The 20,848-nt window shown below is 45.7% G+C and overlaps 1 protein-coding gene across 8 annotated transcripts in view; it reads right to left on the bottom strand.

Moving 5' to 3' along the window:
* LOC109400382 (E3 ubiquitin-protein ligase Nedd-4) overlaps positions 1–19,352 on the bottom strand; it is a 35,241-nt gene extending 15,889 nt beyond the window's left edge. For 2 of the 8 annotated variants that reach the window (XM_062845072.1, XM_062845070.1), the window contains exons 1-3: positions 18,526–19,349; positions 537–619; positions 183–479 (exon numbers count right to left, since the gene is read on the bottom strand). In XM_062845072.1, the coding sequence (XP_062701056.1) occupies positions 183–479; positions 537–619; positions 18,526–18,576 (431 nt within the window). In that variant the 5' untranslated portion in view covers positions 18,577–19,349. Of the gene's footprint in view, positions 1–182; positions 480–536; positions 620–18,525 lie in introns of all 8 variants that reach the window. The other 6 variants (XM_062845069.1, XM_062845068.1, XM_062845071.1 and 3 more) reach the window with 6 other exon arrangements.
* Positions 19,353–20,848: the final 1,496 nt, after the last annotated feature.

Genomic DNA, 20,848 nt, shown 5'->3' with positions numbered 1-20,848 from the left:
GCCCAGCTGTTAGCGCAAATCGGCGAGCTCAAGACATACGCGCAACTCAATCGCCAACCTAAAAAACGGTGAAATCAAAACCAAACTTCCCAATTCTAGAAAAAATAAAACCGGAAAACTAGCAAAACAAGATTAGTGTGCAACAAAATAACGTAAAATAAATCGAACGAACTCAAACATACCCCACTGACCTTCGGGGCCGCAGCGGATAGCTTTTGATTGGCACCTGAACACCCTCGTCGTCGGATTCCTTCGGTAGCTGCGACAGCGGAAGCTCCACCATCCCGAGAAAATCGTCCCGCGTCAGCCGGTTCTCGTCGAACACCTGAAAGACCAGCTTGTGCTCGTTCGGTTTCACCCGGAAGATGAACTCCTCGTTCCATTTGGGGTTGAGGGTTTTCTTTTTGGTTTTCGTCAGCACCGAGTCGATGTTCTCGTCGCCGGTGATGGTGTTCAGGTCGATCCGGACGTACGGGTCACTGCGGAAGGAGGCGGAAATGTATTGGATATCTAGGGTAGTTGGAAGAAATACGAACCTAGCACCGAAGATGTCTTTTTTGGCCAGCTGATGCCCAGCGATAACTTTTATCCGCAGGCGGCAACATGCACCTTCCTCGTTCTGAAATAGAAAGGAAGATTGTTCTAATTAGTTGTTATACACCATAATGACCTAACATTCAGCATTTTTTGGCGCACGTTGTCTTTGCTATATAAACCAAAACGATAGGTCTCTCTGGGACCATTTGAAGGAATTGCTTCGGAAAGAGGTTAGGATGAGTTTTATATCGAATGATTTGTTCTGGCTTGAAGTCTTAATAATTGGCCTACGAATTTATTTTCATGGCTCCAACGTTTCGATCCTAATTTGGATCTTCATCAGGGATCTATTTTTATTTGAGTGATGACAGACAGAAACAATATTTAAAAAACAATAATTAATAGTACTTTTACAAAAAACATGAACTTACAAAGAATTATTCGTAGCTGTCCAAAAACATTCAGCCTGTAGTGTTGTCCTAGTTTTGTCGTTGGGAAGTCCTATGAAAAGTTTTTTTTGTGTTAAGTGTCATACTATGTGATTTGCGTCCGAATTTAAACTTACGGTTTGGTAATCTAGTACTACCATCTGTACGCCTCCACTGTATGTTTTTCGCCCACAATTCAATATAACACTTATTAACTATCAAGCTCTTCAACTTCAATCGTCTTTTCTGTCTACGTTATTCTACCGTTGTTCTACCGTTGATTCATTCGCGCTTCATCTGTTTCTATTGTATTATGTGTGAAGATCGTTCCTATTTTGTCTGTTTCTGTGAGATAATCTGTTCCGTGTGTGCATGATACCTGTATAGCATGTGTGTAACCCCTCTACACCTGTACGTTTGTTTATATAAATTTTGTGTTGTCATTATATGGCATACCTCTAGTATCGATAGTCTATTTGTTTTCAAGCTATGGTCTAATGTACTGGCGTTCTGCAGGTCAAATACATACATACATTTATTTGTTCAACATCATTAAGACAAGACATAATCAACAATAGTACGCCACAATACTCGGTTTGTGGCTGCCGCTCTCCATCCTCGGTCGCGCCCAATGCTCGCCAAGTCACGCTCCACCTGGTCCGCCCATCGTGCTCTCTGCGCTCCACGTCTTCTTGTGCCAACCGGATCCGTTGCAAACACCAGCTTTGCAGGGTTGTTGTCCGGCATTCTTGCAACATGCCCTGCCCAACGTATCCTTCCGGCTTTGGCCACCTTCTGGATGCTGGGTTCGCCGTAAAGTGCAGCGAGCTCGTGGTTCATTCTTCTCCGCCACACACCGTTCTCCTGCACACCGCCGAAGATCGTTCTTAGCACGCGTCGCTCGAAAACTCCGAAGCTTGCAGGTCCTCCTCGAGCATGGTCCATGTCTCGTGCCCGTAGAGGATCACCGGTCTTATCAGCGTTTTGTACATGGTGCATTTGGTGCGTGGGTGAATCTTTTTCGACCGCAGTTTCTTCTGGAGCCCGTAGTAGGCCCGACTTCCGCTGATGATGCGCCTCCGAATTTCACGGCTCACGTTGTTGTCAGCCGTCAGTAAGGATCCGAGGTAGACGAATTCCTCCATCACCTCGAAAGTATCCCCGTCTATCGTAACATTACTACCCAGACGGATCCGGTCGTTTTCGGTTCCGCCTACCAACATGTACTTTGTTTTTGAGGCATTCACCACCAGTCCGACCTTTGCTGCTTCGCGTTTCAGGCGGGTGTACAGTTCTGCCACCATTCCAAATGTTCTAGCGATAATGTCCATGTCGTCCGCGAAGCACACAAATTGACCGGATTTTGTGAAAATCGTTCCCCGGCTGTTGAGCCCGGCTCGTCGCATCACACCTTCCAGCGCGATGTTGAAGAGTAGACATGAGAGTCCGTCACCTTGTCGCAGTCCCCGGCGAGATACGAATGAACTGGATAGTTCACCCGAAACCCTTACGCAGTTTTGCACACCGTTCATCGTTGCTTTAATCAGTCTAGTCAGCTTCCCAGGAAAGCCGTTTTCGTCCATGATTCTCCATAGCTCTGCGCGGTCGATACTATCGTATGCCGCTTTGAAGTCGATGAACAGGTGGTGCGTTGGGACCTGGTATTCACGGCATTTCTGGAGGATTTGCCGTACGGTAAAGATCTGGTCCGTTGTCGACCGGCCGTCGATGAAGCCGGCTTGATAACTTCCCACGAACTCATTTGTTTTAGGTGACAGACGATGGAAGATGATCTGGGATAGCACTTTGTAGGCAGCATTCAAAATAGTGATCGCCCTGAAGTTCTCACATTCCAAATGGTCGCCTTTTTTGTGAATGGGGCAGATTACCCCTTCCTTTCACTCCTCCGGTAGCTGTTCGGTTTCCCAGATCCTGACTATCAGCCGATGCAGACAGGTGGCCAACTTTTCTGGGCCCATCTTGATGAGTTCAGCTGCGATACCATCCTTACCAGCTGCTTTGTTGGTTTTGAGCTGGTGAATGGCATCCTTAACTTCCCTCAGCGTGGGAGTTGGTTCATTTCCGTCCTCCGCTGCACTGGCGTCGTCGTTCCTTCCGTTGCCGTGGGCTCCCGTGCCCACGTTCTCCACGCCGTTCAGGTGCTGATCGAAGTGCTGCTTCCACCTTTCGATCACCTCACGTCCGTCCGTCAAGAGGCCTCCGTCTTTATCCCTGCATATTTCAGCTCGCGGCACGAAGCCGTTGCGGGATGCGTTGAGCTTCTGATAGAACTTCCGTGATTCTTGGGAACGGCACAGCAGTTCCATTTCTTCACACTCCGCTTCATCCAGGTGGCGCTTCTTCTCCCGAAAGAGGCGGGTCTGCTGTTTCCGCTTCTGTTTGTAACGTTCCACGTTCTGTCGAGTCCCTTGCTGCAGCATTACCGCCCTCGCTGCGTTCTTCTCCTCCAAAACCGTTCTGCACTCTTCGTCGAACCATTAGTTCCGTCGATTCCGTTCCACGTACCCGATGGTGCTCTCGGCTGCGTCGTTGATGGCTGCTTTCACACTCCAGCAGTCCTCTAGAGGGGCCTCATCGAGCTCGCCCTCGTCTGGCAACGCGGCTTCGAGATTCTGGGCGTATGCTGAGGCGACATCCGGTTGCTTCAGTCGCTCTAGGTTGTACCGTGGCGGTCGCCGGTACCGTACATTGTTGATGACGGAGAGTTTTGGGCGCAGTTTGACCATCACCAGATAGTGGTCGGAGTCGATGTTGGCGCCACGATAGGTCCTGACGTCGATAATGTCGGAGAAGTGCCGTCCGTCAATCAGAACGTGGTCGATTTGAGATTCCGTCTGCTGTGGTGATCTCCAGGTGTAACGATAAGGGAGACTGTGTTGGAAAAAGGTGCTACGTATGGCCATATTTTTGGAGGCGGCGAAATCAATGAGTCGTAGGCCGTTTTCGTTCGTCTGCTGGTGGGCGCTGAACTTACCAATCGTCGGTCTGAATTCCTCCTCCTGGCCTACCTGAGCGTTCAAATCTCCTATGATGATCTTGACGTCGTGGCTTGGGCAGCGATCGTACTCGCGTTCGAGCTGCGCGTAAAATGCGTCCTTGTCATCATCAGTACTTCCGGAGTGTGGGCTGTGCACGTTTATTATGCTGAAGTTGAAGAATCGGCCCTTGATCCTCAACCTGCACATTCTTTCGTCGATCGGCCACCAACCGATCACGCGCCTCTGCATATCACCCATCACGATGAAAGCTGTTCCCAGCTCGCGTGTGTTGCCGCAGCTCTGGTATATGGTATGATTACCTCTAAACGTTCGCACCATGGATCCTGTCCAACACACCTCCTGCAGCGCTACGATGCCGAACCCGCGGTCCTTCAGTAGATCGGCGAGTATGCGGGTGCTCCCAATGAAGTTGAGAGATCGGCAGTTCCACGTACCGAGTTTCCAATCGCAAGTCCTTTTTGTTCGCTGGGGTCGTTACCGTTGGTCTCGGTTCGTATTATTCTGTTGCTCATTTTCCGTTACAATGTTTTTTTACGGCTGGCTCGTAGGGCCTGACACCAACCCCCTACTTTCCGGAGGACCATAGTGCACAGTTGAGCTTAGAGTCCTTCCCTGGCACTCGGACGTAGATCAGCCGCCCCTAATATGGGGATCAGACGCTGTTGTGAGCCGCTCCTCCTGGAGAACAGACGCTCAGGTTTGCCGAAGCAAACCCCCCTTCCCTGTCAGCCTACGACCAAAGTTCCCACCGGGGTTGGTTACCCGATCTTCTCCAAGGTTGCTCATAGTTTCCGGCCGGTACCGCATGGAGGTAGGGATAGGAGTTGCTGGGCAGAGGCTACCCAACAAACATTTTTGTTGTACAAAAGTGGAACAAACTACTCTTAAGCAAACTTTGGCTTAAGAAACTGTTGTTCAGCTAGTTCTGTTACTTGGGTAGTGGATCACAATGGGATCTGAATTGCGCAGCATACCCAGCCTTTACCGTGCCGCAGGTCAAATCTGTGCTCTGTGTTAACACAATGGTTCATCATTGCTGTTCTTTCCTTCAGACTGCTCAACTTGTGCAGCCTGTCTGAAGTGTTTTCTATTTTTGTGACTTTGTCCAGGAGATTTACCCCCCCCCCCCTGACCACGTGGTTTAAGGACAGCCCCTAAGGTGACTGTCAACCTACCAATAACGACAGTGAATACGGAAGGGTGGTCGATTCCAAACGGATTTGTGTTGGCGGATCCTTGATTCTTTCAACCCAACACGGTGGATGTGGTTCTAGGAATCGAATGTTTCTTCGATTTATTTCACACTGGTCGCAGAGTTTTTAGGAGAGCGTTTGCCAACAATCAGCAAAACTGCGTTCGGTTGGGTGATTGGCGGAGGAATTTCTAATTCGCAACATTCTCTACGGGTGCACTGTAATGTCTCGTCTTAGAGGACTTACTCGAAAGGTTCTGAAAATGCGAATAGTTGGAATCTTCAAGGGCGTATTTGAAAGAAAAGTTCAACGTTCAAAGGAAGGACGTCATACAGTAGCACTACCAAAGAACGACGAAATGATTGCTCGGATAAGCGAGTCGAGGAGCATAGCATTACGGCGGTTTCTCGCTACGGAACGTAGACTCGCAAGCAGATACCAGCCAAGCCGAATAATATTCCAGTTTTATGGACGAATATCTTATAAGTCCATATGGTCATATGGAGAAGGTAACGAAAATTCCACAAGCTGGTGTTATCTTCCCCACCAAACTGTCGTGAAGGAGGCGAGCACAACGGCGAAGGCCCGGGTGGTATTTGATACCTCCTGCAAAACGTCCACCGGGATTTCTCTTTATGATTGCCCAAGCAACACACATGTTATATATTAGTTACGGGGCCCATATAGCCACAGCTGTAAAGGCGTGGGTATCCAGCATGACCATGCTGGGGGTGACGGGTTCGATTCCCGGTCGGTCCAGGAACTTTTCGTAAAGGAAATTTCCTTGACTTCCTTGGGCATAGAGTATCTTCGTGCCTGCCACACGATATACACATGCAAAATGGTCATTGGCAGAGGAAGCTCTCAGTTAATAACTGTGGAAGTGCTCATAGAACACTAAGCTGAGAAGCAGGCTTTGTCCCAGTGAGGACGTCATGCCAAGAAGAAGAAGAAGAAGATAGCGCATGTTTTGGTTGTATAAAAGTTTATTTGACGTTAATCCAACACGATGTTAGAATTACGTAAAATTTGCATCTATACAACCAAAACTTGCGCTGTTGAAACTCTTATATAACATGTGTGTTGCTTGGGTGCTTGCTGTGTGGACCAACTACTCAAGAGGATCTTCGTTCGATAGTTCAGCGGTGCCGTACGAAGCAAATGATGATGGTGGCCGACGTTGAAAAGGTGTTTCAGCAAATTCTCCTACGCCAAGAGGATCGACCTTTGCAATGCATCCTGTAGCGGTAGTCATCAACAAAGGATATTAGTGTCTACGAACTGTGCACACTTAATTTGGAATACCGTGTTCGGTAAATTTTTGACGAAAATAGAACAGCTGTACAACAGCTATACTGTATTGTTTAACTTTTGCACCAGGTTTTGACAGTTAGTGTACTGAGCCTCAGTAAAATCGATTACCGAAGGAACCGAAATAGTACTGCTGTTCTATTTTCGTACTGAACAAGCAATTCAGGATTGAGTGTGTTACTGTGATTTTGTGACGAAGTGTGACGATAGGGGGGTAGGGGTTTATGATATGCTACGTAGCTTTCTACTAGGCATATTGAAAAAAAATATTTCATAATTAATAAAACTTTTACTTGCATTAAGTATCATTTTCCAGTAAATAAAAAAATATATTGCATGATATTTTTTCCATTCACATTAATTCACATTTATTCAAATAATGAAAATAAATGCTGGCTTCATTTCGTAAAACACGCAGCTTTCGGACGCAACAACTGTATCTAAGAAAGTGGTTGTCCTGCGTAAAGAATATGTAATGTATTGTGTTTGTAGACAAAAATCAATTTCGCTCAAATGCTTCCAAGACCAATAGTTTGCTGCTTGCTATAGGGCACTGCACGCCGCTAAAGTTGCAAAGGATTTTTTTTTTCTAAGTTTTAGGCATTACGGCATTATTCCTTATATAGTTTCTACAGGACTTCCTCGAAGAATTCATCCAACAATTTCTTAAGGAGCTCCTCTAGCAACTTTGTAAGGCATTTCTCATTGTGTTCTTTATAGGTTTCCTCAACAGGAGAAGGATAACATTTCCACAGGAATTCCTACTGGGAATCCCAGAAAAAAAAAACTTCTGAAAACATTCTTAAAGGATCTGGAGGAATCTCAGAAGGAATCCCTGAATTTCAAAAGAAATTTCGTGAGGAGTACCTGGAGAAATTCTAGATGAAGCTTTCGGAGAAATCTTGAATAAACTTCTGGGAGAATCTTAGAAGGAGATATTTGTATATTGCCAGAAGGAACTCCTGGTTTAATTTCTGAAGAAATAATTGAAAGATCCCCGTAAGGAATTTCTGAAGGAATCCCGAAAACAACTTTTGGGGAATCACGGAAGATTATCTGGATATAACTCCTGGTGAAATCTAAGAAAGAAAACTCTGGAAGAATTCCAGCAGCAACTATGGGAGGAATCCGTAAAGGGATTCCTCGCAGAATTCTAAGATATTCTGGAGGAATCCTGGATGGAATGAATGGAGGGATGCCGGAAAAAGTTACAAAAGGAGTCCCGGGAAAAAAATCTTGGATAAATCCTAGAAGGAAGTCCTCGAGGAATCCCAGAAAAGCAATTCCTGAAGGAATCCAAAAAAAGAACACCTTGAGGAATCCCAGAAGCAACTCCTGGGGGGTTTAGAAAGAATGTCGGAGGGGTTACCTGAGATCTTGGAATGAATATCTGAGTGAATTCCTGAAGGAAACCAAGAAGGAACTCCTGGAGGAATCTCGAAAGGAACTTCTTTAGGAAACACAGAAAGAAATTCTGATGGAATCTCAAAAAAAAAATCGATTAAAATCCCTGTAGAGATGTCCAAAAAAACTGCTGGTGGAAGAGAGGAGAAGAAAACCTTGAAAGAACTCCAAAAATAAACTTTTAGAAAAACCTTTGAAAAAAAAAGAGATATCCCAGAAGGAAGTGCTGGAGGAACTAAAAAGGGAGACATACTCAAAAATGGGAATACCAAAAGACACTTCTCAAGGAATTCCAAAATGTAAGAAGAAACTCCTGCAGGGTCCTACGAATGTCGTGGTGAATTTTATTCAAATGAAACCAATTTGATATTTGTTGAGGGGGGGGGGGGGGTGTTTAACAAGCTACGTCATTTATAGAGGGGGGTATCTGAACTTGTGACGAAATGCTACGAGGGGGGAGGGGTATGAAAAATCGCTTAAAAAAGCTACGTCATTTATGGACGCCCCCCTAGAACAGCTGACAGAAAGCGGAGGAATGAGATTGCGGAAATGGGCTTCTAACTATTCCGAAGTATTAGAGGGTGTCTCTGAAGACAATTTGGTGATTCAGACAGACAGCATTAGTCTAGACCTGGATTCGTTGATCAAATATTGAAGAAATGTAGCAAGAGAGATTGTACACAAATGTAAAATATGCTTTCGTTCAACAATTCAAGGAGGAATCGCCAGCATCTTGTATTACCGTTTCTGAGCCTTTCTTGAAGACTGGAGTAGATTTTTTCGGACCCATTTACGTCAGCCCTGCTCCACGACGTCCAGCTGTTAAGGCTCAAGCATCCGTCATTATTTTTCAGAAAATTAAAAGCATTTTTTTCGCTCTAGATCAAAACAATGACCATGAAAATATATTCACTGCATTCCATTCGTCATGTGGAATACAGTGAATACATTTTCATCGCAAAAACTTTTGTTTTGGACGAAAAAACTGCTTTCAAATGTTTGATGATGATGATGATTTCAATGACGAATTGTTCAACGTTAAGGCTTACGTTGCGATTTTTATTTGCCTGTGTACAAAGGCCGTCCATATGGAGCTCGTGACTGACGTGTCCAGTGATAGGTTCCTTCAGGCACTTCGTCGCTTTGTAGCTCGAAGAGGAAGGTGTGCTGTTATGCAATCCGACAATGGGACAAACTTTGTTGGAGCCCGGAACAAGCTTCAAGAGCTCTTCAAGTTATTATACGATGATGTCCACAATGAAGCGGTAGCGAAATTCTGTTGTAATGAAGTTATGGAGTGGCGGTTCATTCCACCTGGCTCACCACATTTCGGCTGCATATTTTCAGAAATTGATCATCTCTGGGTGGGTGAGAATGTTGGAGAGTAGCTCACCACCAATCACAACCCTGGCAGTCATCTGTTTTACCATCGACAAGTTATTAACCCGTAGGCTGCGAGGCTTACAACAACATTTTAAACCGCTGTCAAAGACACAAACATCAATATTTTTCAAAGAAATTTTCAGGTTCACTGCATTACTAGTTGTAGTTTCAATTATGCTGGGAGCCTTAAAAATATGAGCCACGAGGGTAGTTTTATTCCGGTGGACGTCTGGGTCAGGAGGGGTAAAAAATGCATAACCTTCCTTTTGGCAAGACCATATTAGTTGGAATCCAAATGACCATCTGGAAAGTGATTAGTTCCATGCATTATTGTATATTACGTCAGGCCAGGGGGTTAAGAGGTATATATTTAAGCGGTGTAGAACTTTTTCAAGGCCTCCAAAACATTTTCAAGTTTGAGTCTAATTTCTATGCGCTTGTTGAAGATTTTAAGGCACGCAAGAAGTAGATGTTTTGTCCTAAGCAAAGTCTTAAGCATATTGAATTTAACTATGAGTATAACTTGATGGTAACACGAAAATAAGACGATACCAAAAGAAATTGTTTACTTTTAGGCGTTTAATACATTACAAAAGGACCCGCAATGAACGCCTAAATGAATGTTGAGCATCAAACCCACAGAAACACGTGAAAAAAACTCTATAATAAAGCTTGGAAAAAATCCGGCTTCAAAGGGCTAAACAGCAGTGCGAGGTAGATTCACCAAGTGCATCGATCCGCCTGCGAAAGGACTCAGCAGGCATGCCTAGAGGCACGCAGATCTCCACGATCAAGCTCCCCGTAGGGGCGACTGCAGTCGGCAAGATCAGAGTAGGCTTGTCAGTGTGCCTGCTCAGCAATTACGAGCCGCCAGAGGCGGCTTTAAGTGCTTCGAACAAAGACACAAGTCGTGGGCGTGTAGAGGCCCTGACAGGAGCAAACTCTGCAAGATGTGCGGAGTAGAAGGCCACATCGCCAGGGAGTACAGCTCGGCACCAAACTGTTTGATTTGCACTGCGAACAAGGGTCACATGACGGGTGGGCCTAAATGTCCAAGCGAAGATCTTCGCGGTCGAATCATTCGACGATAATGCACAATAATGATAACCTGAACCACTGTGAAGCCACATAACAGCTGCTGTGGCAGTCATCCTCAGGGTGTCGTTATAGTTACGCGTGAGAATGGGAGTGCGCGTGTGCGAAGCCGCAAAAAAGAATATCAACAACAGCAAATCCACGAAAATCCTTTGGACGCGCACTCCCACTCTCACTTTGAAGCGGCACTATGTCAGCACCGTCAGAGTCAAGTTCAGACATCGGCCTACTATCGGACCCATATCGCATCCCTCCAGATAACGGGAACTGGATAGCGGATAAGGCCAAGCTAGCGACGATCTGTACAACCGGTCGGTTTCCGGTCCAGAAAATAATTTCCACGTTGCACAAGGGCTTCGCAATAGCGAAGATCAACGGGGTGCACTACTGCAGTTAGTATGCCCCTCCCAGGTGGTCGATGGACCAGTTCTCGTCTATGCTGGATTCGCCATCAAGCGCACTAGTGGGATTGAGTCCCGTTGTCATCGGTGGAGACTTAAACGCTTGGACGATTGAGATTGGTAGCCGCTTGACTAACGCGAGAGGCTGGGCTCTACTCGAAGCTAAGGCCAGGCTAAACGTGGATGTCGCAAACTTAGGCGACAAAGAAAACCCTACAGTACCCAAGTAACACACTTGTCACAGAAAAGTCACGACGGCGTAGGTTTTTGTTGAGCAGAAGTCACTGTGACTTACTTCTAACAAACAATCATTTACTTGCTAGAAGTAAGTCACAGTGATTTCTGCGCAACATAAACCAGTGCCGCCGTGACTCTTCTGTGACAAGTGTGTTACTTGGGTAGGAACGGTGCAGAATCCCTCATTGATGTGGCCTTTTGGATCCCTGGTCCAAACACTTAGACTGGAGGTTTGAGTCTGGTTGTTTGATACAGGGTGGAACACGGAGAAAGACGACCACAGCCATCGAGGCCAAACGCTTCGATAAGCCAGCATTTGTGGAGCGATTGCTTATGGAGAGTAACACCAACGATCTATCCAGCCATGATCTAAACCTAAGTTGCGCATGTGACGCTGCAATCCCAAGGCAATCTCTACCCAGAAATGGGCGCATACCGGTATACTAGTGGTGTCCATAAATTGGTGAACTCTACGCATCCTGCTTGCACTATAAGGGTAGAATGGAGCGAAGTGAGGTCTACAGAACAGCTACATTGGAACTGATGCAGAGATACAGGCGCGTAAGCGGACGTGCTTCGAAAATCTATGGGCAGCCAACACGACCCTTGGGGTGATGCCTACAGAGTAGTCATGGCCAAAAGAAAAGGGCACGTCAAAACCATTAGAACTCTGCAGAAGATAGTGGAAACACTGTTTCCAAGCCCTATGGTCAAACCGTCCAAAGCGAGGTTGCGCCAGTGACGAATGACGAGTTCATCGCAATAGCGAAGTAAGTTACATTGAACAAGGCCATCGAGACTAGCTCTGACATGTTCAGAATGGCTATGCAGATGTGCCTAGACAGAGGCAAATTTCTGGCCACAAGTCAGCATGCAGACCTATCTGCCTTCTGGACGTCACCGGGAAAGTAACGGACAATCAAACAGCTAGTTAACTTGCCCCCCTCCTTTCCCAGTAGTTTGAGTCCAACAGGTAGTCTAAAGTACTAGCCAGAAACCAACATGCCAGGTGTGAGAGAACAACTTAAGGCGGTTGTCTTCTCGAAGTCATCCCTAACAGGCGTACCGCGAAGATTATGAAGAGAGAGAGTATGAGATTTTGGTGGGTCAACCCACGCATTACCGGAGGGCCCATCTCTTGGCTTTCTGGTCAACAAATTTCCTAGTTGGGACGTTACGGCACACAGACAAAAATATTTTTTTTGAAATTTTAGTCAAATACTGATCCGTTTAGTTCACCAATTTATTTGCATCCTATGATAGATGCGGATTTAAACTATCATGTCTAACAATATCTCGTATCTGCATCCGCTCAAGTGGACCGTTAGCTGCTGGATAATTTCAATCGCTCATAAGCATCATGCAACAAAGTGTCAATCCACCTATAAGTCGCCTGTTCCACAGACTTCCTGCAAATCTAACACTACTGCATCGACCTAGTAATACAGTCGGAGTATGAATGCTGTTCACGCATTGATCCAAGTGACATTCACTCTATGAATCACATTAGACACCGCGTGCTAATTGAGATGTCACTACGGTATGCACATATTTGCCTTCTATGTCGAAGTCAAAACAACACCGATCATCATCAGTGTTCGGAGAAAGACTGAACTCCGGCATGTGCTCTGGATTCAATGAGGTACAGATACAGGTGGCGCAGATAAACATTGCAAACCACTGGTTGTCTCTTTTGTTCTACCGCTGATCAAATGCAACTCAATTAGTGACGTCACTAAATGAGTTGCATTTGATCAGCGGTAGAACAAAAGAGACAACCAGTGGTTTGCAATGTTTATCTGCGCCACCTGTATCTGTACCTCATTGCTCTGGATTTACCACCGAAACATCAATATTTGCTCCATGTAGACGACGACGGTCGTTACCTGTCTGTATGGTGTCGACACACGCAAAAGTGTGTATCAAACAAATAAGAATATCAATTGGGTAGAATAGGTATGTGCATTTTGCATGACACCTCTGTGACGATGCGATGACGACGTCATCGTTGCTGCGCACTGCTGCTGTCTGTCTGTTGCTTCTTCACGTGTGTTTACGTTGGCAGACGGACGATGGACGACGGACGACGACGAGGGGACCCAATTAAGGATATACCTTTGACATTTTGATTGCCTGTCCGTTCGACGTCGTCGCCGAGTAGACCACACGGCTAGGAGTGTCTATTTGATTAAGATAGAACTGTGCGTATGTGAAACAGCTGTATGCAAAATATAGGTATGGATGCGTATTTCTCGGAGACCGTAACCTTATAGAAGTAGATGATACATTCTGTAATATGGATTCAATAATCAACCCTGTTAACAATGTGTCGCCATACATTTTATCTTCTAAACCATGGGGGGATAATCTGCTTAACAGACACCTGAACAGGAAGGTCCAGATAGTGTGGGGCTAAGGACTGTCTTCTACAACAAATGTAAAAACCGGGACTACTTCTTCATCGATCCACTAAATAATACTCCCATGGTCACCCAACCTTTCGTCTCTCCGGAACCACCAAGAAGGGATTGCTTCAAAGAGGAGCTACTGCATACCGCACCCTCGAGATAAGCTGCGTAGCCTGCAGCAACGAACATCGATAACTCGCTTTGGGGAGTCCACCAAGATAGCATATTGGCGCTTAGCCAGATTCCCGAGTAATTCTCAACACTCCTGTTGCTCTCATCATCAAGAACTAATACTAGGATGCAACACGATTTGATCAGCTGAAGTCTCAGGCTTTACCAGCTAGCATCAGGAGTTTCTGACAGGGGGCATCCACCCGCTCTGGCCGAGGACCTCTTTCCAACCGCGGGCTCTGCCGCTTACAAACCTCTGGGAAAACTTCCTTGTCCATGTATTTCTGCATAGCAGACCTGAACATCCCGGGAGCCTCTGCAATAGCTACTTTCGAGGCCCGGTTCGGAACTCCGTCCGGACCTGGGGTCTTTGCTACCTACGCAAGTTCCACATCGGTTACTCTCTACTCATTGTCAGCCCCAGTCCGCCTGACTAAGTAGTTGCTAAGCTGAGTCACAGTGATTTAGGTTCAGCAGCGTTTATTGCACTGTGATTTATCAGCTGTGGATCTTCTGAAGGCCGGCACCTTGGACCTCTCGTTGGTTGCTTACTGCTCGTAGATTTCCCGGAACAAATCAAACACTAGGGTGGACTCGTGCAGCCTTGTGCATTTCGACCGTCACCGCCACATCGCCTACAAGGCTTGCTCGTCTTGTGTTTGGTCCAAGCCACCTGAAGCAAACCTCCGGGGGCTCGAAAAGGGATGTTTGATCACTAGATTTGTACTTCTGAGGGGCTTTGTAGATGTACCAATGTCCGATCACAGCGTTCTTGTTGCCGTAGTTTCCGAATATGTTGGAAAACATTCCTTGAATGTAATTGTTCATTTGTACCAGCAATACACTCAGGCTAATGACTTCACCCGGGTTGTTCCGAAATGGGTAGAGAGTAACTTTTCGACGTCCAGCTTTCAGGAGTAAAATTATATTTGTTCTAGGTACCCCGAAGCGATTTTTGGGTTCCACTTGCTGCCTGATGTGATTACCGGAACTTTTCCATGGACTACGCTGGCTTCATCAGCGAATGTTGGAGTTGGCACCCCTGCAATACGATGCCGAGATTACTTCCTTCCACACTACGCTGTTGAGAATCCGACAATAGTACAACCAAGTGCCGCGTAGTTTTTGATGGGTCTGCGGTATCAAGCAACGGAAAGCCATTGAATGAAAACCTACTCGTTGGTCCTGTGATTCAACCTAAGCTGAACGAAAAAGCCCAGAGGTTTCGTGTTCCGAAGATGATATTCACAACAGATATCGGTAAAATGTATCGACAAGTTCATGTTTCTCCGAATCACCAGCAGTTCCAACAAATATTGTGTATCCCAGACTAAAACCGAAGCCATTGTGTATCGACTCACTACGGTGCCTTACGGGCTGGCGAGCGCACTTTTCCAAGCTGTTCGGAATCGTCTGGAAGCAAGACGAGGATGTTTTCATGCTTAACGTTGATCCAGTAATCCTCGGAAAGGCAGAAACTAAGAAGCGAGAAATCCTGTCAAGTATCTCGAGATTTTTCAACCCCATTGGACTGGCCGGACCCATTACCATCGTGGTGAAACTCATCATGCAGAGTCTGTAGAAGAAGGAAAAGGGATGTGACGAAGAAGCAGACCAGGACAGCGATAAGTGGGTGGCGTTTAATTTACAATTAACAAGTCTCCAACAAATCAAGGCTACCATCTAAATCCACGGAGTTTCTGACGCTTCGAATCTCGCCTACGGAGCATGCATTCATGCCAGGTCCACAAACGAAAATGGGCAGGTCAATATGTCAAAAAGGCAAGTAAATGCAAAAAATCAGAGCCTGATCTGACTTAACCCAGGCTTGAATTATGTGGTGCCTTGCTCTTGGCTGAACTTGTCACTGATACCTTAAACACTTTGAATGTCCTTAGCGATAAAACTGTTCTCGAGCAACTCAAGCAATTTGTGGCTAACATAGCCACGAGGATCCAGGCGCTAACATCTACAATGGAGAGGCGTCACGTAGGCACCAACGACAACCCAGCGGATCATATCAAGGGGCTTGATGCCGAACGAACTCCAAAACGCATGATTGTGGTGGAATGGTCCCGTGCTCCTATAAACCGTAGAACCAACGTGGCCCGCTGGGCACAAAGAACCAGAGAAAGTCCAAGAAACCGTCAGTGTGTGTGCCGAGCAACAAGCCGAAACATTTCCCATTTTTGAGAACATCAAAAATGGTTCGAGTTATGGTGTGAGAGGTTCAACAGCATCTTGAAGAAGGAGGTAGACGTCCCGAAAACATTCGTCATGAGCCTCAACGAGAAGACAGACGCCGTTCAAAAGTTAGTGAAGCTGGTGCATGAGAAGGCCTACAGAACCCTAAACTAGTTCACTAGCTGAATCAAGGGAAAATGATCGACACGAAACATAAGCTGATTTCCCTCTCCCCGTTCATTAACGACCAAGGCGTTCTGCGAGTAGGAGGACGATTACGCAATGAAAATTGCAACTTCGACATGAAGCACCAGTTCAGCCCTCCTCCGTACCACAAGTTTACGGAAGCGAGCATCCGAGAGTATCATTGAGAAACATGCAGTCCGGAAACCAGCTAACACTGTCAATGATCTGGATTGTGGATTGAACGCGGCAAATCTGCCGTCGAACGCTTCAATTGGCTACGATGCTCCGTCAAAAATCGAAACCACTGCAGCAATACATAGGCGAGCTAGCAACGGATCAAGTCGAAGATCGTCTATCCATTCTACAACACTGGAGTGGATTTCTGTGGACCGGTGTATTTGAAGCCACTCATTCTTTCTGAAGTCCTACATTTGTGTGTTCGTGTGCCAAGCAACCAAAGCGATTCATATGTACTATGTTGGATCCATGACTTCAGTTGCATTTTTCATCGGAGCCCTGCAACGGTTTGTGTCTCGACGAGGACAATGTGCCAAGCTAATATCCGATAATGCGACAAATTTCGTCGGAACCAACATCGACCTAACGGAGCTCTGCGAAATGGTCAACTCTCAACCGTTCCTCAGGAAGCTCCAAGACTTTACCGAGGAGAAGCTCATCCAGTGGATCTACATCCCCCACGTGTGTCATATTTGGAGCCTGGTGGGAAACCGGAGTTCGATCGCTCAAGCACCGTCCTTGTCGAACTCTTGGTGAAGCGATCTTGACCTTTGAGATGTGCGCTATCTGACGATTCTACTGACTTCAACGCCCTGACACTTTTTAGCCATTGTATGAACTTCCGGCCATTTTCTTTGGAAGACTGTATGGCTACCTTTAAATGTGCGCACTTTGGATCCTATCCAACGCATCTCCTGTAGCGATGCTGAACCAGCAGTCCGTCAGTAAATCGGCGAATATGCTTCCGGCAGTTGACAATTGCCAGATCACCAGTAATACGAACATAGCTTTCCATTGCAAGTACTTTTTACTTCCTGAGCTCGTCTCATTTGACACCTATAGGTTGTATTCGGCATTGTTCTGTTGCTAAGTTCCCGTTGCAATTGGTTTTACGGCTGGTTTGCCTTTTTGCCAATAGTCCTTAAGGTGAATATATAACGAAGCCAGCCCTCGAATTTTCAAGAGCACAAATCTGAAGAACCAAATGATAGATTGTGATGAAAAGTTAATCGATTGGTCACCACCAGCGGGTGCTCAATCGATCAACTTTTCAGCGTGGTCAGACATTGAGTTCTTCAGATTTGTGCTCTTAAAAATTCTAGGGGTGGCTTTGTTAACTTAACTGGCCACGAATGATGATCAGCCGTCCTTAACGTAAGGAACAGACGGTAGGTATAGGAAAATAATCTCTCCACTTCCCTTTCAGCGTACGATCAAAAGTCCCATAGGAGTTGATTAGTTGATCTACCCTGATGTTGCTCTCCTAATCTTTCCCAACGTCTGGTCAATCTTTTCATCGTCTCTGTCGACCTAAGCATTTTGATTTTCAATGACGATAGGGATATGACACTTGCATAATCGTTGCATTGGTTTGCGTCAACATGCACCAGCTTAAGAGCACGTTGTCCGTAATAGATACGCAAAAGAAAGCTCACTATTGTTTCAAAAAGCATTTTCTTGCCCCAGATAACTTTCATGCTACAGTAAAAGTGCAATACGTTCAATCAACCACGTTCCACAATATGCAGAGCATGACCTTGCCATATTCGACACTGGCGCCGCCAAGGAGGCACGATTGTTTACCCTTCGGATTATCACAGTGATCCCATATTCCGTATTCGTGAGTCACGAAACAATGAGATGAATCTACACTTTTAATATGTCGTTGAGTTTGTTTTGGCGTCAACTCATATTAAGCTAGATGACAGATAATAACTGATATACGTGAATTTTTACTGACAGAGAAGAACTTCATAGCATATGCTGCATCGGATCCAATGATCAGTGAGCAAAAGTCGATAGCAATGAACAGTTATCGCTTCCGAACTCTGCACCACCACAGCACTTTCAGCCAAAAGCGCTGATTGTGACAAAATTTACGACTCTCTGTAATGTCAAACAAGTCATATCAGCTTCCATTCATACTTTCGCCGAATAGCTCGAATGATTCACCGTCGTCACCGTACGAATTCACTTGTGCAACCAGGTTTTCGTCGTCTACGTCGTTGTTGTATTCGATGTATTTTAGTGCCAGAATTGGAACAGTGAGTGATAAGACTCGGTTGACAAATGTATTGCATGAGAGAATACACGAACGCCGTCGTCGATGTTGGCGGCAATGCTTTTGAGTCCGTAGGTCAACACGGTAGTATCTCTTATCTTCAGTCTATTTCTGAGAGTCTTATTTCAGCGATTGTGTATGTTAACGCTATCAGTTAATTTGAGGATGATCACAAACGCTGAGGCGTGGCGAGGTGTTTGCAGCGATTAGATGTTTCCTAATAAATAAAAAAGATTCAAAGTAAATCCACAAAATCCCTCAAACTTACATTAAGTTCATCGGCTCCGGTTAGGTATCCATATTCTGCGTGACTTGCCATAGCCGTTCTGCAATCAAGTGCCTGTGCAGCAGGTATTCGCAATATCCCAAACAGGTCTTCGAGCGCAGCAGCTCCTCGCCCAGCAACACCAACTCAATCAATAACAACAATACAACAATAACAAAAACAACTCGCTTCTTGTAAGCTTGCCTTTACAGGCGCAATCACACCCTCTGCGAAACCCCCTATGCTGCGTATCTTTCAGATATCTTCTTTTGCAACTTCAGTGAAGGTCTCCCAACACCAGGATTCTTTGCCACACACCACACTTTACTCGTCTTGATCTTCACAACACGACCCTGCCACCAACTTCCAGCACCCAACGAACCGAGGGCAAAAAACACGCAAAATGTAGCACCTTCCGTTTTAATTTCCCTTCCGATTATTTTTTCCGTCGTGACGAGTCAAGCAGAAGAAAAATTCCCCTGCAGGTCATTCTCTGTGGATCGACCCCCGTCCTATGGCATTCTTCGCACGAAGGTGCCCTTTTTCACACGCACTGCTCCTTCCTAGGCACAACACATCACCACCCCCAGCCAGAACGCACTCCCGACGGCTGCACCGATAATTTCGTTCCACCGAAATCCAGAATCCCAAATTTTCCTCTAATTTAATAATAACACCGCATCGCGACCGTACGTACAGCAGGAGCAGCAGTACCTACTACAACAGTGCAGTGCAAATGATAGCTACTCTCCGCCCGCCTCTTCTTCCGCACTAGCGCCTCCGCACTACTGACTGACAGTGAACACTGACTGACAGACGTGACTGACTGACTGATGAGCTCTCCGCCTGCCTTGCTTTCACGCACACCAGCTTCCTCTCACAGATTGTCATTCCTGGATGGCAGAGATAAACACAGCTCATAGATTCAGTCCGTCTGGGAACACACCCACTCCGACACACACATATGCTAACACAAAAGCTGACAGTTAGTCGTTTGACATCATAGGTTTCCATTTGACATTTCTCAAAGCAAATCTCAAGCATTAAAATTTAATTCAGGTCCAAATTTTATATTTGACCTTATTCATTGACAATCATCTAGCAATTTGTAGCAATTTTGAACATCAAACATTCAGAATTTTATAAATAAGCAATCATGCGACGACGCAGCTATTTATATATAGCAGGGTACGCGTTCATTGTGTTTCGTTCGTTCCACTCGAAATGTTGCTTCATTGATCGACACAGACTGAAGGATGGAAATGTTTCCCCGATGGGGTACGCTTTATTTAAAATCACCGTTGATGCATACGCCCCCGATCAAATGTTTAGCGTCCATTTTTAACCGTTATGTGTACGACAAAGGTTTTGCTTTTTTCTACACCGTACCGTGCTTTTCAACCTTGCAGGACGCGCGCCTGTTTGATATGCAAACTGCACCGCGCTCGCGCTGTATACGATGAGCGAGGTTTTTGGGAGTGTTGTACTTTTCACAACGGCGCGTGTCCTGAAGGGTTATTGGGTGCTGGGTACCCGGGTACCCTGTCGGCCACATAAGGGTTAAAACATGGCGATTTGATTAAATGGACATAATAGGACTTGGGCTGCAAAACGGTGAGTCGATAAGGAGAGCGTCCAACATAGCTCTGGTCCTCACAAGTTCCTACCTCATGCTTCCACGGGTCAAGCGATGACAAAGACCGCCAGCTAAGAGTTGTGTGCTTAGCTGGTAGTGCAGCCTATTGAGTTGCCCAAAAAATGTCTCACGAAACCTAATGCAAGCCTATCCATATACGGGAGAACAAAAGATGTTTACAAAGTTCTTACAGATAGATTAACACGGGAAATTTGAACACAAACCACTACCACACAGGAATTTGGATTGGTCAATTGTCCTTCTGACTTCAGCTAGATTGAGGAGGTACGACCGGAGTAGAAGTTGTTCTCAATTGAAGTGGAACATTTCCGTGCTGACCAGATCACTAAAACGCCCCATTTCGCCCCACACTACTTATCAATTATGAAAAAACTAGTTTTATCCATGGATTTTCAAGCAGTTTTCGATGTTTCCATTCAAATCATAGCAATCATGATGCAAATATTCTTAAACAACTGGATAGAGTTGATTTTCACCATGGCAGAGCACGAGTTGTGGCTTACTTTGCCCCAATTCTCCCTTATTTTCATGTTTCGGTGCTAAATTTTACCAAAAAGCATATGAAGTTCTCCGCTAACGATCTGTATCTATAAAAAATCGTTCAATATTTCAGCGAAGATGATCCACAATGAGGGTGGAACATTTTCATTTTGCCCATATCACTGTAAT

Source organism: Aedes albopictus, chromosome 1 (genome assembly GCF_035046485.1).
Source record: "Aedes albopictus strain Foshan chromosome 1, AalbF5, whole genome shotgun sequence".
NCBI lineage: Eukaryota > Metazoa > Arthropoda > Insecta > Diptera > Culicidae > Aedes > Aedes albopictus.
This window is presented reverse-complemented; position numbering and strand designations above follow the sequence as displayed.